Genomic DNA, 14,587 nt, shown 5'->3' with positions numbered 1-14,587 from the left:
AAACCTTCCCATAATATCCTATTTCCATTTTGCATTATCCTTCCACTTTGAAAAGAAGCCAAAGTACATGTATCATCTCCTGCCTCGACTTTCCCCTCCCCACAAAATTAATTTATAGCAAATATTAATATTCTTAATATTGAATCTGTTTCTCTTTTCTTCATGATAGAGTGAGTGAGCTGAAGGGTCACATTTGGTAGAAAATTATTAGAAAATCATTTTTAAAAGACATTGTTTTGTATTTATCTTTATATTTTTCATTTGTTCTCCATTCATATGAAATTGATCATGATTCTATATGCATGAATCCCATATTGATAGATTTAACCAATAAAACATGAAAATATTCTTAAATATTGCATCTGATTGAACATGTACAAACTTTTTTTCTTATCATTATTCCCTGAGCAATAAAGCATACAAATGATTTAAACAACATCTACATTGTAATAGGTATTATAAGTAATGTAGAGAAGATTTTAAATATACAGAAAGATATGTGTATGTGTGTGCAAATGTTGCACCATTTATACAAGGAACTTAAGCATGTTGCACCATTTATACAAGGAACTGTCAGTGTGGTAACTGCAGGGGTCTTGGATCCAATCCCACATAAGACACTATGGAACAACTGTAGGCCTTAAGATTTACTTAATTATATTTTCATTAAAACGAAAGTCCCATTTGGAAGATACTGCAGCAATCTAAATAAGAAGAGATTGCTGATGTTGGCAATAGTAGGAAACAGAATGAGGAAACACCTTCCATAATTATTTAAGGGCTGCTTTTAAAGACTGAATGGCAAAGTTGAGAAAGAGGCAAAGGCACAGAACTAAAATCGTTTTCATAAATAAGAGGAATACAAAGGACTCAGCTATAAACTATATAATAATACATATCATACATTAAGTTTATGACTGTAAATTTGAATGTGATATAGATAAAAATATCAAAAGATCACAGAATTAGATGAATGTTTATGTTGTTCAGCCCCTTAGATAATATTATACTTACCCATATATTTATGACTACTTATTGAGGTAATTCAAATGCTCGAACTGTACTTGAGTCTGGAGCAAGAGTTTAGAGTTCATATTGTCCCCAGACTAAATTGCAATATGTTGTGCTTTGCTGGAGGTATGCCTAATATTCTCTGCACTAAAGAACAACAACAACAAAATGGTGAGGTGATTCTAGATAAAAATTCAAGATTTGTGCACAAAGTCACGGAATATGGCAAAGCCATCAAAAACTGGGGACAAAGCAGGAGATAATGTTAAACTTCAAGCAGAGATCAGAACATTAAGAAACTTCTATCCTAAAGAGAGACTGTCTTCCAGAAAGTTGGACACCATTAATTAGCACAACAAGACAGACTGATGACAGGACCCTATTCACATTTTAGAAGCATCATTAATCTGCTGATGATGTGGAAGACACAAAGGACAAGTATACAACAATGTTTTCATAAGGCTCCGATTTCTACTAACACTGGAAATTGTACCCAATTCCAGATTTGTCCATTTCATTAGACTGAAGACTTCTTGAGAAGAGGCACCTGTACCTGTTCTGTTCTTGTATTCTCTTGTCTATCACTGGTCATGAGTCCTAACTGATAAATAATAAGCATGTGTATAATAAATCAAGAAGTTCCATTTGGAAGATACCTTAGTAATCCAAATGAGAAGAAATTGTGAGAGTTAGTAATAGTAGGAATCAAAATGAAGAAATACCCTCCAGAATTTTTTAAGAGAAGATTTTAGAAGACTGAAATCTAAGTTGAGAATGAGGCAAGAATATAGAACAAAATTCAGATTCTTTTGCTAAATAAGATAACTATAAAGGAGTCAGACTAAAATGGACATAAAGATCTACACTGAACAATGTGTATTTAAGGCATGGTTATTATGCATCCTTCTAGATCAATGCGTATGTCTGAGCTGTAGTTCATAGAACAGAGAAATATTATCATTAGATTGGCTGATTAAAGTTTTTCCAGTACTAGGTATCAAATCCTAATTCTCAAATTTATTTTGAGAAATTTTACATATCACCTGAATAACACACAAAAAAAGATGAAATTTGTATTGTTGGTATAGCTTTCTTAGAATAAGGGTGTTTTGCCAGTTCCTGATGCTACAACAATATACTTGATACTGGATGATTTACTAACAATAGACATTTATCTCTCAAAATCTAATAGTCGGGAAGTTAAGATCAAGGATGCTGCTGTGAACCTTATTTAAAAGTGCACTTATCCCTTTCCTGAGAACAGAGTGCACGTGACTATATCACTCCCACAAAGCCCCACCCCTTACTGTCACATTCAGTGTGAGGTTCCCAGTATATAAGTACTTGGGATTTTTGTAATTGGAATTGAACCCAGGGCCATGCAAGTGCTGTACTACTGAGTGACATCCCCACTCCCTAATATAAAAATTTTGAAGAGACACATGCATTCAAACCATAGTAAAGTTTTGTTTTTTTTTTAATTTTGTTTTACACACTGGTGGTGTTTTTTCATTGTAATATAAGTCAGTCACACTTATTATTAATATATCAGTTCCTTATAGGAATCAACTCTAGTTATTTTCTTTTAACATTCAAACACAAAATTGCCAGTTGCCTCCTCAATGGATAGTACTCTACAGAGAAAAATAAATGAGTTTACTGAGATAGCCACATATGTAGTTAGATGTCTATTCAATCTAAGAAGCAAATGATATTTCCATTCTCCTGCAGGTGGGCTGGAGGCTAGTCCATGAACAGAGCAAAAGTACTTTATTAAATAACTGTTAAACTAATATGTAAGTATGTGCACATCTTCATTTTTGAGGTAAAATTATCCCTCACATCTATAGTAATTTCTAAAATTTAAATGAACTTATTAGTGTGAATCAAAAATTTACTGTTTTCATTTCTCCTGAGCATAATATTAAAATTCAAGCAAATTCACACTTTTAGGAATGATGGCTTATATAAAGTTTGAAAAAGAGAGTCTAAATTGCTCAGAGAGAGAATGTGTACAGTGTAATGCTTGAACAAACCTATGTAGGATAGTTTACATTCGTGAGGTCCCAGCTGGAACCTGAATTGTGTTTATCCAAATAATTTGGGGTAATTTAATATCTCAGTTTTCCTGGTGAAGAAACATGCCTACCAGAAATTTGTTTATATTAGAAACCATGTCTCCTGGGATAGAACTCATCCCCATGTGAAGAGACAATCGCATAGCATCCTATACAACAGGGAGAAGCTGTTGGAAGCACACCTCATTGTTTTACATCCTTAATAGTCCTTGTCTGTCTATACTAGTTAAGTCCTATTGTATATGACTGTAAGATGGGGTATGGTTTCTCTCTCTCTCTCTCTGTGTGTGTGTGTGTGTGTGTGTGAGAGAGAGAGAGAGAGAGAGAGAGATCACAAAAAAGTCATTTTAACCACTAACAAATACATAGTGTTTATTTCACATTGCAATTAAAGTGAGAAAACAAACTCAGTTTTTACATTGAACATAGCAACTATTCAATGACCTCTACACAGTTAGTTTTATGAGAATAATTAAATAGCTATGCTGTATACTCCTTCTCCAGTGTACATCTTGTTTTACACAGTTGCTCAGTTTAGAAACAGCAGTGTTGTACTTAATCCCAGCTTCTAAGTTCTATTGACTGGTATATCCATTATTACTCAATCCTTCATTACTCTGAATTCCCAAAGCCCCTACTCTGGGCCACAAGTCTCCTAATAATGATCCTACAAAAGGATGCCAAAGTGATTATAAAGTGGATGATGTTACTTTGCATGAAACCTGTTGATGACTTTTCATGGCCATAGCACTATGGACATATCAGTCACAATTCACTATTTCCTGTATCTAGTCCTAGGGCAATGTTACTTTAAAGTATTCATTCCTAGGAACTGGATGTTTTGCCCTCTTTCTTGGCTGTGGCCTCTGACACATGACATGTTTTGATCAGTGAAACTCCACAGTTGTTCCCAAACACAGAGGCTAAAATACAACTGCACATTTGGGCTTTTTCAATTTTGCCTTTGCAATCTACCAAAATATATATTTTTGGGTAACCTGTATTTTACAGAAGAACAAGGAAGGAATAGAGCAGAACCAACTCCCTGACACTTGATTGAACCCTCCAAACTTCTGACATACAAATATGCACTTCTTTTTATTTATTTATTTCATACATGACACATAAGTACTTCTTGATTAATCATCTGTATCCCACAGAAGCATGCCATAATGTTTGCTCTTGTAAGGCAGCGACATGGTGTTAGTATGTGTTACAGGGCAAATTTGTTGCCCAGCTAACTGATGTTAAGTACTGAATCTAACATGAAGTACCAGGTTCCTCATTATTCTTGCATGATGACTTTACTTCTGTATACAACTCTCCTGCCCTGAAACTCTGTCCTGTTTCAGGGCTTTCACATGTGCAGTTCAATATTGCTCCATTGTGTGCCTAATTAGCCACTCAGGACATAGAAATTCTCAGGTGAAAGGTAAATTTCTCCAAGCATCACCCAGAACTCCTTAATCTAATTTATGTACTTCTGTGCCATCCTGACTCCCTTTGCTGAGCACCATTAAATTTATCACTTCTTGTCCAATGTCAATCTTTTCCACTACATGCCAGAACGACAAAGACCTCTATGAAAACAGAGACTAAGAAGGACTACCATGTAGCAGACAATAAATGTACTGACTGGTTGATCACAAATCCTTGAAAACACAGTGCCACTTTGACCTCCAGAGGATAGTAGTACAGCGCAGGGTGCAGCTGGTGCTCATGTCCCACAGTGGTCGGAACAACCCAGCAGCATGGGAATGATGTGACTAAAGTACCTAGTTATTATGAAGGCTCATCATGTGTCACTCACTGTGAAACATGCTGCATAGGTTTTATTGTTTAAACTTTCAACACTCTCTTAAGAAAGATGTCATTCACATATGTACTTAGAGATGAAGAAAATGGAGTTACAGTGTTTTGGGGACTTACAAAGTTCCTGCAACTATTAAATTTAGGAGGGAAGAAACAGTTTAGTGTTGCATCCAGGGAAATTTAAAATAGAAAGGGAAAAACCTGATGGATTTTTCTATAGGTTGGAGAAGTCTTTCCCAAAGGTGTTTGTGTTACAGGCTTGATATGCAGCCCAGGGCAATGTTGGGAGGTAGTACAACTTTGAAGGGTGTGGTCCAATTAGGAGATTGTAGGTCATGGGGGCCACATCCTCAAAGGAGATGGTGGCACTCTAAACCCTTCCCTTTCTGTTACTTCCTAGATGCCATGTGGTGAGGAGCTTATTCTGCTACCCACTCTTGTCATGATGTGTTGCCTCAACATAGATCCAAAGTAATGGGGTCAACAGGTCATGGAAGGAACCCTACTAATGTGTGAATCAACATAAAGCCTTTCTTTAAAAGTTGATTATCTCAGGTATTCAGTAACAGCAGATCAACAGAGATTCTCAAGATACAAAGTCTCTTGAAATATGACCTGCTTGATCACAATGCTTCAGTACTTCAAAATTTGTATATGTGAAATTTTATACCTTACTATTTCTTCAATAAGCTATGTTGTCTAATGACAGAACAATGTTTAAAGCACAACTATTACTATTACCATTTAATATATGAGAGTTTCAGATATTAATACTTTGAATTAATAAAAATACTCATGACATCCAAAATCCATAATATGAGGGAAGGCAAACTAAAAAAATTACAATGAGAAAAAATTTGAGCCAGATATTAATAATAAAAAAATTAACCCTGAAAAAGTAAAATGTGTCAAAAGTCACAGAATAAGAACAGAATTAAAAATTTAAAATAATAAAGCAAGAAGAAAAGTATAAAAAACAGCAAAGAATTTTAGAGTCTATGCGATTTTGTTTTCACATACTTTGAATTGCAAATATAGGCAATAAAGTATGTGGTAATTTTCACTTTATAATGTCCTTGTATTACAAGAAACGAATAAAAAGCAGGAAATTTTATTATTATATCTACATAATATACTGCATGATAACTTGAGTTAATATTTTGTTGTGAAATGTTTACTTGAGGGCTATATTGAAATGCTTGAGGATTTTAAAAAATTACCTGATGGATAGTTTCCCTAAATGCCTGAGTTTGTTTTGCAATAAATGCAATTTTATTCATTTGCCTAAAAGCAAAAAAAGAAAAGAAAGAAAAGAAATCATTTATCTAAAAAAGAACATAAAATTTCCTAGAATAGCTGTCTTTTTCCTGAACTGTGAGTCACACACTTAGAGAAGAAAAAAGATTAAAAGGTATTGTAAAAAATGCTAATATCTATATGAGTGGTATTATAACTACATCACAGAATATTCATTTTTTTTCCTACTTCTGTGGAAGAAGTGTTCAGAAAGTATTCACTTTGATATTTTCAAAATATCTCTTTGGATTTTTGGTAACTTTTCTTGATGTGAAATAGTTGAAAAAAATAGCATAAAAAGAATAAAGCTTTAATTTTTCTTTGAGAGATTTTGTTTATGAAATTTATATTGTTTATGAAATTTATATTATTTTAACTGAAAGATTAAATATATACTCTAGCAAAAAATCAAAACCTTAATGAAATGTGTGTCTGTGCGTGTGTGTGTGCGCGCGCGCGCACAGACACTCACCACATGTACATGAGGGTCATATAACATTGGGAGAAATAATAGCTCAGAGCTCTTTAAAATGTCCTATCCATATCAAAGACTATTTTAAATGTAAATACTGGCCATAATAACTTCCTTTCAACCTTTACCTTTAAAATATTCTAAAAATCAATGTCACCTTAAAGAATTGAAAGGATTATGTAGATTAAGGTATTTTATGAATTATTATGTGTTAACAATTAGTTTAATTCTGAAGCACAATTATTTTGGAATAGCATTAAGTCCTCTGATGTTTTAGAAAAGACCTGGAAAATCAGAAGGACGTGATTTTGTTAAGGTTATATTGTCCCTTATTGCACAGAATTCAAACTGCTAAATCAAAGGTTACTATACATGTGCATGAGGGTTACAAATTACCTTCAGGTAATGTGTTGCATTTAACATTCACTGAAAATCAGTAATGGAGATAAGAAGGAACCCTAAAATCATTACAATAGCTTCTCCTATGTGAGAGAGTTAATGCCTAAATAAGGTACTTTTTAAACTTTAACTTTATTATCTTCATACATCTGTTAACCAATCATATTTTTTTCAGAAGTATTTTAATCTGCTATGTGTCTGTACTGGCTCTTAGATATGCTGTAGTAAAAAAAAAAGATGTTTTATTATTGTATCTGAGCATTTCATAATTTCAACTATTAAAACAACAACAAAAAAACAAAAAACAAAAAAAAACCACCTATCAGACTAAAATAATTTTGAGCAACCAGGGAAGTAGCAGTAATTTGGAAAATACTTTTACCAAGGATTAAGAGTGAAGATTTATAGTGTCCCAATCCTCACAATGGGCATTTACACAGTATAAATATTCCTTCCGCTCCATTTACAGCCAATAGAGCCTTTCAAATCTGCAGCAGAAGCATGACCTATAGTGGAATAAGGGGTAAGTGGTGAACCCATGTGGGATTCCCCCAATGCCTTTATCCTCATTTCAGTCTCTGGAATCCAGAGGTTATCAGTCTGACATGAATAAAAAGTTTGTGCCTCTTTTTTCTATAAAATTTTATAGTTTGAAAAATGTCTGGGTCTGGATTTCTAACTCAGTGGTAGATTGCCTGAACAGCAGGTCTACAAGGACCTGGATTCAATTCCAGCATCAAAACACACACCTACAAACACTTATATACAAACTTTGAAAGTTATTCTTCTAAACCACTGAGAGGAAAAAATAAATGTCAATTGCTTCAGTGTTGGTCCCACCCATTAATGAAATTTGTGCTTCAGCTAGGGTAGCCTTCCACATTATAAATTAAACTTAGGTCAAATGTCTTGATCATGTAATCCTAATCATTTCTACAACTTTATCCCTCCTTGAAACTTCACTTTCAGTCATACTGAACATTGTAGAGTCCTACGGTGTTAGGGTCTGTAAACAAGTCAGGATGGTGCCTGGCATTTTGCCAGAGGGAGTGGTTTGTGAAGTAACGCCAGGGAGCCATTAAGTGTGGAGATTCCTTATTGGTTGACTGCTGTATCTAGTTTATGCTAATTAAGATAAGCTGTGTGGAATGTATATATACCCTTCCTGTCCTACAATAAATGGCTCCCACTCCTGCAGTATCAATGTACACAAGTTGTTCGTCACCCCCCCGGCTATTTTGCCCAGCCAGCACTACGGACCCATTACAATTGTCCCTCTCATTTTGCAACAATATTTTCCTTTGACTTTATCCTCCATGCACAGTTTTCTGAAGAACCTCATAGAGAGGGAGACACCCATTGGAGGAGAGATTTTTGAAAATTTAGCTTCTGAGTTTTGCCCAATTGTATGGTATGCTACTAGTTTTGTACACCTCCAACCATTTCTTCCCCATGTCTCAAACTCTTCTAGGTGTTTCTCTGTTAAGATTGAGTCCAAATTCCTTAGTAAGACCTCTTTCTTAAGCTAGTTCTTAGTTATCCATAAATTTGATCTCTCTTCTCCTATGCTCTCCAACTCTGTTCTTTGTTTGCAGATATATGTCTGGATAATTTTACCCTCTCTTTGTCTGTGAAAGGTGATTTCTTTGAAACCTTGCTTAATCTGCAAAGACTGACATATATGGCCCTTATATTTCTCTTTATAGATAGCAGGTATTCACTGAGTATTTATTTACAAATCAAAGGAATATTTTGCAGATGTTACTGCTGAATTTTTTACACAATAATTCTATCCCTAAATATAAATAATTAATGTAAATATACTTATTTAAAAGAACCTGTTGGCGACTTTTAGCTATGTGTCTTATATAAATACTACAATATTATACTCTGACACAATAGTGAGAAAACTCTTATTTACTGCTGAACAGTATGCATTTTAAGAAGAATGAGAACATTGTGAGCTTCACAATCCGCTTTACAGAGAACATTCTGAGCTTCACAATCAACTTTGTGTGAGGGAATCACTCAGAAACTCTAAGGGAAACACAAAAACACACACAGCCTTTGGTAGGTTGGTAATGACAACTGAAGTAGAGGTGGCTCTCCTTTTTCCTACAGACTCACATGGCCTTGGGGAAGAAACATGGGGAAAAGTACACAAGTATAGAATGAGTACAGATAATTCTTCCCGGTCATTTTTCCCTAAACAATCAGTATAACAACTATTTACATAGCAATTGCATTGTAATAGTCCTAGAACCAATTCCCTGAGGCTGCTCTCAGAAACCACCCTACATAAAATACAGTGCTTTTTATTGCCTCTTGTATTCTCTGGAAAATCAAAGGAAGTAATTTACCCTGAGAACTTTCAAGCACAGGTGGCAAGTAATGAGAATTAGCTTGACATTCCGAAGTAGCACTGTACCTCCAAAGTTTTAGATTTCTAGTGTAATAAAAATTAGACAGGCTCCCATACCTACCATGAAAGTTTCCAACCTCATCTTTTAGTTTTTTTAAATTATCATTCATATTTTTATTTATTTTAAAAAATATTGTAAGAAATGAAAAATACAATTGCTATGTTAAAGAAAAATTTAATGTAGCAATTACCCTTTCACTGATGTATTAACAGGGCAGTATCTACTTCATATGAAACTGCATTTAGTGATTCAGAAGACTGCCTGTCCTCCTTTGTGTGGACTGTACACTTTACTATAGGAGCTTTGGTTTGCTTCCTCAGTATATTAAGTTTGAAGGAGCAGGTCAAGGTGAAGTACATGATAAAATGCTCAGCTCAGCAAAGGGGTATGAGCAGGACTGTTGCAGTGAAGGTAATTCAAACACTTTGGAAAATCTGCCAAGCTTAAGGATACTTTCCACACATGACTATCAAATAAATGAAATAGTTGTATATTATTTACTTTAATAAACTGTTAGAACAAAATATTTTAATGTCTACATAACAATTTTACTTTCTTTTTCGGATTTAAAAATTCCTTCTAGGCTCATTTCATTGAGTGGGGCAAAATTCTTTCAGCAAAACTATGAGGTGGTTCACTTGTTCAGGACTCTGCTTATGAATGCTGCCCTGACTTAATATCAATAGTTTTCTCTCACTCTCCACATGCCACAGTCTGAGTGATGAACACTATTGGCGTATTCATTGTAGTGCTTATGTATTCTGTACTTCCCTTATCAAATCTCAGATTACCTCGAAGGTCCAGGCTTCCAATGATAGGATCAGAAAATGAAGGACAGTGAAGGATTTGGATTATACTAGTCTCAAAAGTAAATTCAAGAAATTCAGACACCAGAAATGTGTTCAGATGACTTATGCTTCTCTATAATTTACCAGTATGAGGTTCTTTCACATTCACATGATAAGAGTTTGATGACTTGTGATAATATTTCCTTTCTAAAATCAGACCTTACCTTTTTGATAATGTTTAATTTATTACTAAAGTTATTCATTAAATTAATTGAATACTAACATTGATTAATCATTAAAGTATTTAATTTACAAAATTAACACGGTCCTATCCTGATTTGATGGCAGTCTCATTAAGAATTCAAATGAGCCACTTGCATCTAAAATTCCTTCTTTACAGAAGTATTCTTTTGAGCATCAAGCTAAAGTAATACACTAAATGGCCAAATGTGACCTGTATGACTACTTAATTCCACAATGTTAAATTAAAAAAAAAAAATTCTTAGATAATGTAAATTTATACCTGACAATGTCAATCACTGGATCATGAAATGTCACAATTTCTCAGAGCACCAGATGGCATCCTATTTGTCTATGATGCTTTCTTTGCTCCCCAACATTAGACTTCCATCATCAAAGGATCAGAACACTCCCCACTGTCTTCTATACTCCACCTCCCTCAGACATTTGAGTCATTCCCTTATTTTGCTTGCAATAGCTTTTGAAAATACTATACACATCTTAATTTCTAGATAAAATATGTGTGTTTCCTAGTAAGAGATTATTTATTAATCCTTAAAATTAGTAAGAAGAAATATGTCCATTTATATCTTAGGCCACACTTTGGCAAAAGGAGGAAGTGGATTGGATCTTGGGATCAGATGTCCTGATGGGAAGGAAGAGAATGCAAGTGTTCTCTGAGGAAGAGAGTCCCCGTCTGAAACTGTAGCAATGACCGGAATGAAATTAGCAGCTGGATGAGATCTGTGGAGCTCAATGGTCACTCCCAATTAAATAATAATGTGTAATGCTTTGGCTTTGTCATGTGTCACTCCATAGTCACCAAGGTTCAATAATTTTCATACATGACTAGGTGAGAAGGTGTGTCTTTCAACTCAACGTGTATCTCTCCCACATATTCAAATATTGTGAACTAGGCAATTTATCAGTTGGCACAAAATCATTTTTTAATCAAATGTTTACAAAGGATATGATCCCAGGTTAAAAACTTCAAACCTCAAATTCCACCACTATATCTATAACTCTAACATATCACTTATACAAACTAAAACATGTTTTTCCCTCAGTTTCAGCTTATACGTATCGATACAGAAAAATAATAAAAGAATGCTTTTTAATTTTTTTAGTGAGGGGGGAAGAAAATTCATACCTTCAGGTATGAAGCTGTAGCTTTAGGAACAAAGAAATACAATATACATTATCTATTTATTTTATGTTTATATTTATATTGGAAGATAGGTTGACATATATTTATTTTGGACAATTATGTTTGCACCACATTTGTTCAACTAAAAATATTGAAATTATTTTTCTAAAAACAGAGTAATATAATGTATGTTTCATTAACACAAATGATCTTTAATTTGACATTTACTAACCAATTAAAATGCTGAAAGGACATAATTTGTTCTCAAATTAAAATATAGGCAACACATCTCTTAAAGTCCATGTGAACACATTACCTTTGTTGCAGCATCAAAGCAGATAAATCCTGTGCTAAAGTCAATGGTGAGGCCCATTAGATGACTTTCTAGCACACAGGCATACGTCTTGCACTAGACACAGACAGAATAGATACTGTTAGTTTTCATAGGATTGATGGAATATTAATATTGAGGTATATGTGATAGCTCCCATACCAAGCAGCTTATACATTACTTAATATCAAAAATAATTGCATAAGGAGGAGAGTTTTATTGATATATCTATTAGTAAAACAGAAGCAAAGAATGTTTCTATGATTTTTTTCTAGGGGTTCTCAAGGCCAAGTTTCTAGTCTTGCTTCTTACCATGTCTTTATGTTGTGCAAAATTTTTACTCCTTGCTATATTGACAATAAAACTGCATAAAATTTTAAGAGTAGGCAAGATCATGTTAAGTCGTTATATCCTGTAGTCAAATATCACCACATTTTAAAAGATTAAGTTCTTACTTACATTCTCATTTCATGGACATTATTAAAAAAGAACTCTCCGGCACATAAACACAGATTCAGTAATCAAGGCAAAATAATATTTCTTGGCCATGAAAGTCTCTGTGGGTGTTCCATATGGTACAAGTTATTACCCAAAGTTCAAACATTTACCACTTGCCTGTATTTGTTTCTTTAAAAATCAACAAGTTTGGGCCATGGGTGTAGCTCAGTGGTAGAGTTCCAGTGGTAGAGTTCTTAGCACTGGCAAAACCCTGGGTTCAATACCCAGGATTGAAAATATCTATAAATATGCAAGCAATGCCTTTTGACACAGAAATCAGAGTATATTCTAACTTTTGTAAATATTTTGGGAGAACAAATAAATAAAAATAATAAAATTTACAATTATACAAATTAAAGATACAATTATACAAATAAAATGTGAAGTGACTTAGGCCTTATGTACAACATGGTGCATTGTTATGTAAATAGGCCAATTTTACTTGCATTTAATTTCAAACTATAATGGGATATTCAAATGATTAATTCACATATAATTCACATATAGAATGTGTGTGAGAGGGAGAATACTATCTCAAGTAAATGTTCAATATCAATCTATACTTCACATTTACTTTTATATTACATATAAAATATACTAATGAATCACATTGTGACTGTAATCATGACTAAATACATCAGATTCTTTTTACCAAAAAGCCATATACATGTCTTTAAGCCTGATTTTAAAATATTAAGACAATTATAACCATACAAAATTATTCATTTGGAGTACAATTTTTCAAATATGTAGATTAGAGGATATACTTAATGAGCCTCAAAAGTCCATTTATGTGTATGATTATATTTGCTTAATACAGGGGCATCTTGAATGCTTGCCTTCATCCATTAGTACTTTATTAAAAGTGCCATCAACATTAAGGAATGTTCAATGCTATACCAGTTCATTCTAATTTAGACTTAATTGGTTGCTATTTTCAAGTACTGTCTTTTAAAAAAAATTTTCAAGGTGAAAACATATTTAGTATAATGCATTAAATTTCTCTCATTAAGTTTAGCATTACAGATTAAATTGCATTGTTTCAATAAACAGCAAATTGAAACAAAAAAATATTCTTAAAATTGAGACCCACTGAAGCTTAATTCTCTAATGTATAATGTTAATTAAAACATATCACAATTGTACTTAGTATTTTTCAATATAGAAATATATATTTATTGTTTAATTTTGGTTATATATATTTTTATGATATATATGCCCTTTGGGATGACAGCTGTCTATAGCCAAGCAAAAAAAATGCAAATCAAATTAATGCTAAAATTTATTTTATTTACCAACTTTAATGATAGTAAAACATTGAAAAGACAAAAGAAAAACACATTTTTATGTAAAAATATTCACATATTTGAATATTGAAAATAATAGTACCAAGTATTCAGCCAATCATGACTAACAAAAAGAAATGGTAAAATCTTAAGAAAAGCTCAAAGCTTAAAAGACATTAAATATTTGGCTTTTCACTTTTGATATATATTTTAATCTGACTCTGTGAGCAACTCATAGAATAGTTCAAAACATTTCATGCAACATCAAGTAAGAGAACACAAAACCCGAAATCAAAGAACAGGTCTAAAATATAAAGCAAGAGCATAATTTCACCTCTATCTTATGTTTAAAGAATGGGAAACTTATAATGAAATCTTAACTTCAGACTTATGTTCAAAAATTGATAATTATTATTTCCAAGTGAAGTGAAATATTCCAGATAAATGATAACTAAAATTTGCCAATTCCTTTTCAATTAAATTATATTGTAACTTTTAAAAATGTCCTTAGATGTTAACATGTAAAATAAAATATTAGCCAGGCACAGTGGAACATGTTTATAATCCCAGAGATTAGGGAGGCTGAGATAGGGGGATCACAAGTTTGAGACCAGCCTTGGCAAATTAACAAGACCCTGTCTCAAAAAATAAAAAGGAATGGGGATGTAACTCAGCGGTAGAGCTCCCCTGGGTTCAATCCCCAATAACACACACCAAAAAACGGTGGGGGTTGGCAGGGGGTATTTATACACTGCTTTGATAAGAAATATATGAGCATGGGATAGTACTGGGCAGTAGGCCTAGTT

General features: G+C 33.4%; 1 protein-coding gene across 3 annotated transcripts in view; it reads right to left on the bottom strand.

The window, feature by feature from the left end:
• The window catches only part of Sntg1 (syntrophin gamma 1), an 819,084-nt gene that overhangs the window by 52,185 nt on the left and 752,312 nt on the right, over positions 1-14,587 (bottom strand). For all 3 annotated transcript variants that reach the window (XM_048782887.1, XM_048782889.1, XM_048782888.1), the window contains one exon: positions 11,983-12,075. In XM_048782887.1, the coding sequence (XP_048638844.1) occupies positions 11,983-12,075 (93 nt within the window). The remainder of the gene's footprint in view (positions 1-11,982; positions 12,076-14,587) is intronic.

This window comes from Marmota marmota, unplaced genomic scaffold (genome assembly GCF_001458135.2).
Source record: "Marmota marmota marmota unplaced genomic scaffold, marMar, whole genome shotgun sequence".
Taxonomy (NCBI): domain Eukaryota; kingdom Metazoa; phylum Chordata; class Mammalia; order Rodentia; family Sciuridae; genus Marmota; species Marmota marmota.
This window is presented reverse-complemented; position numbering and strand designations above follow the sequence as displayed.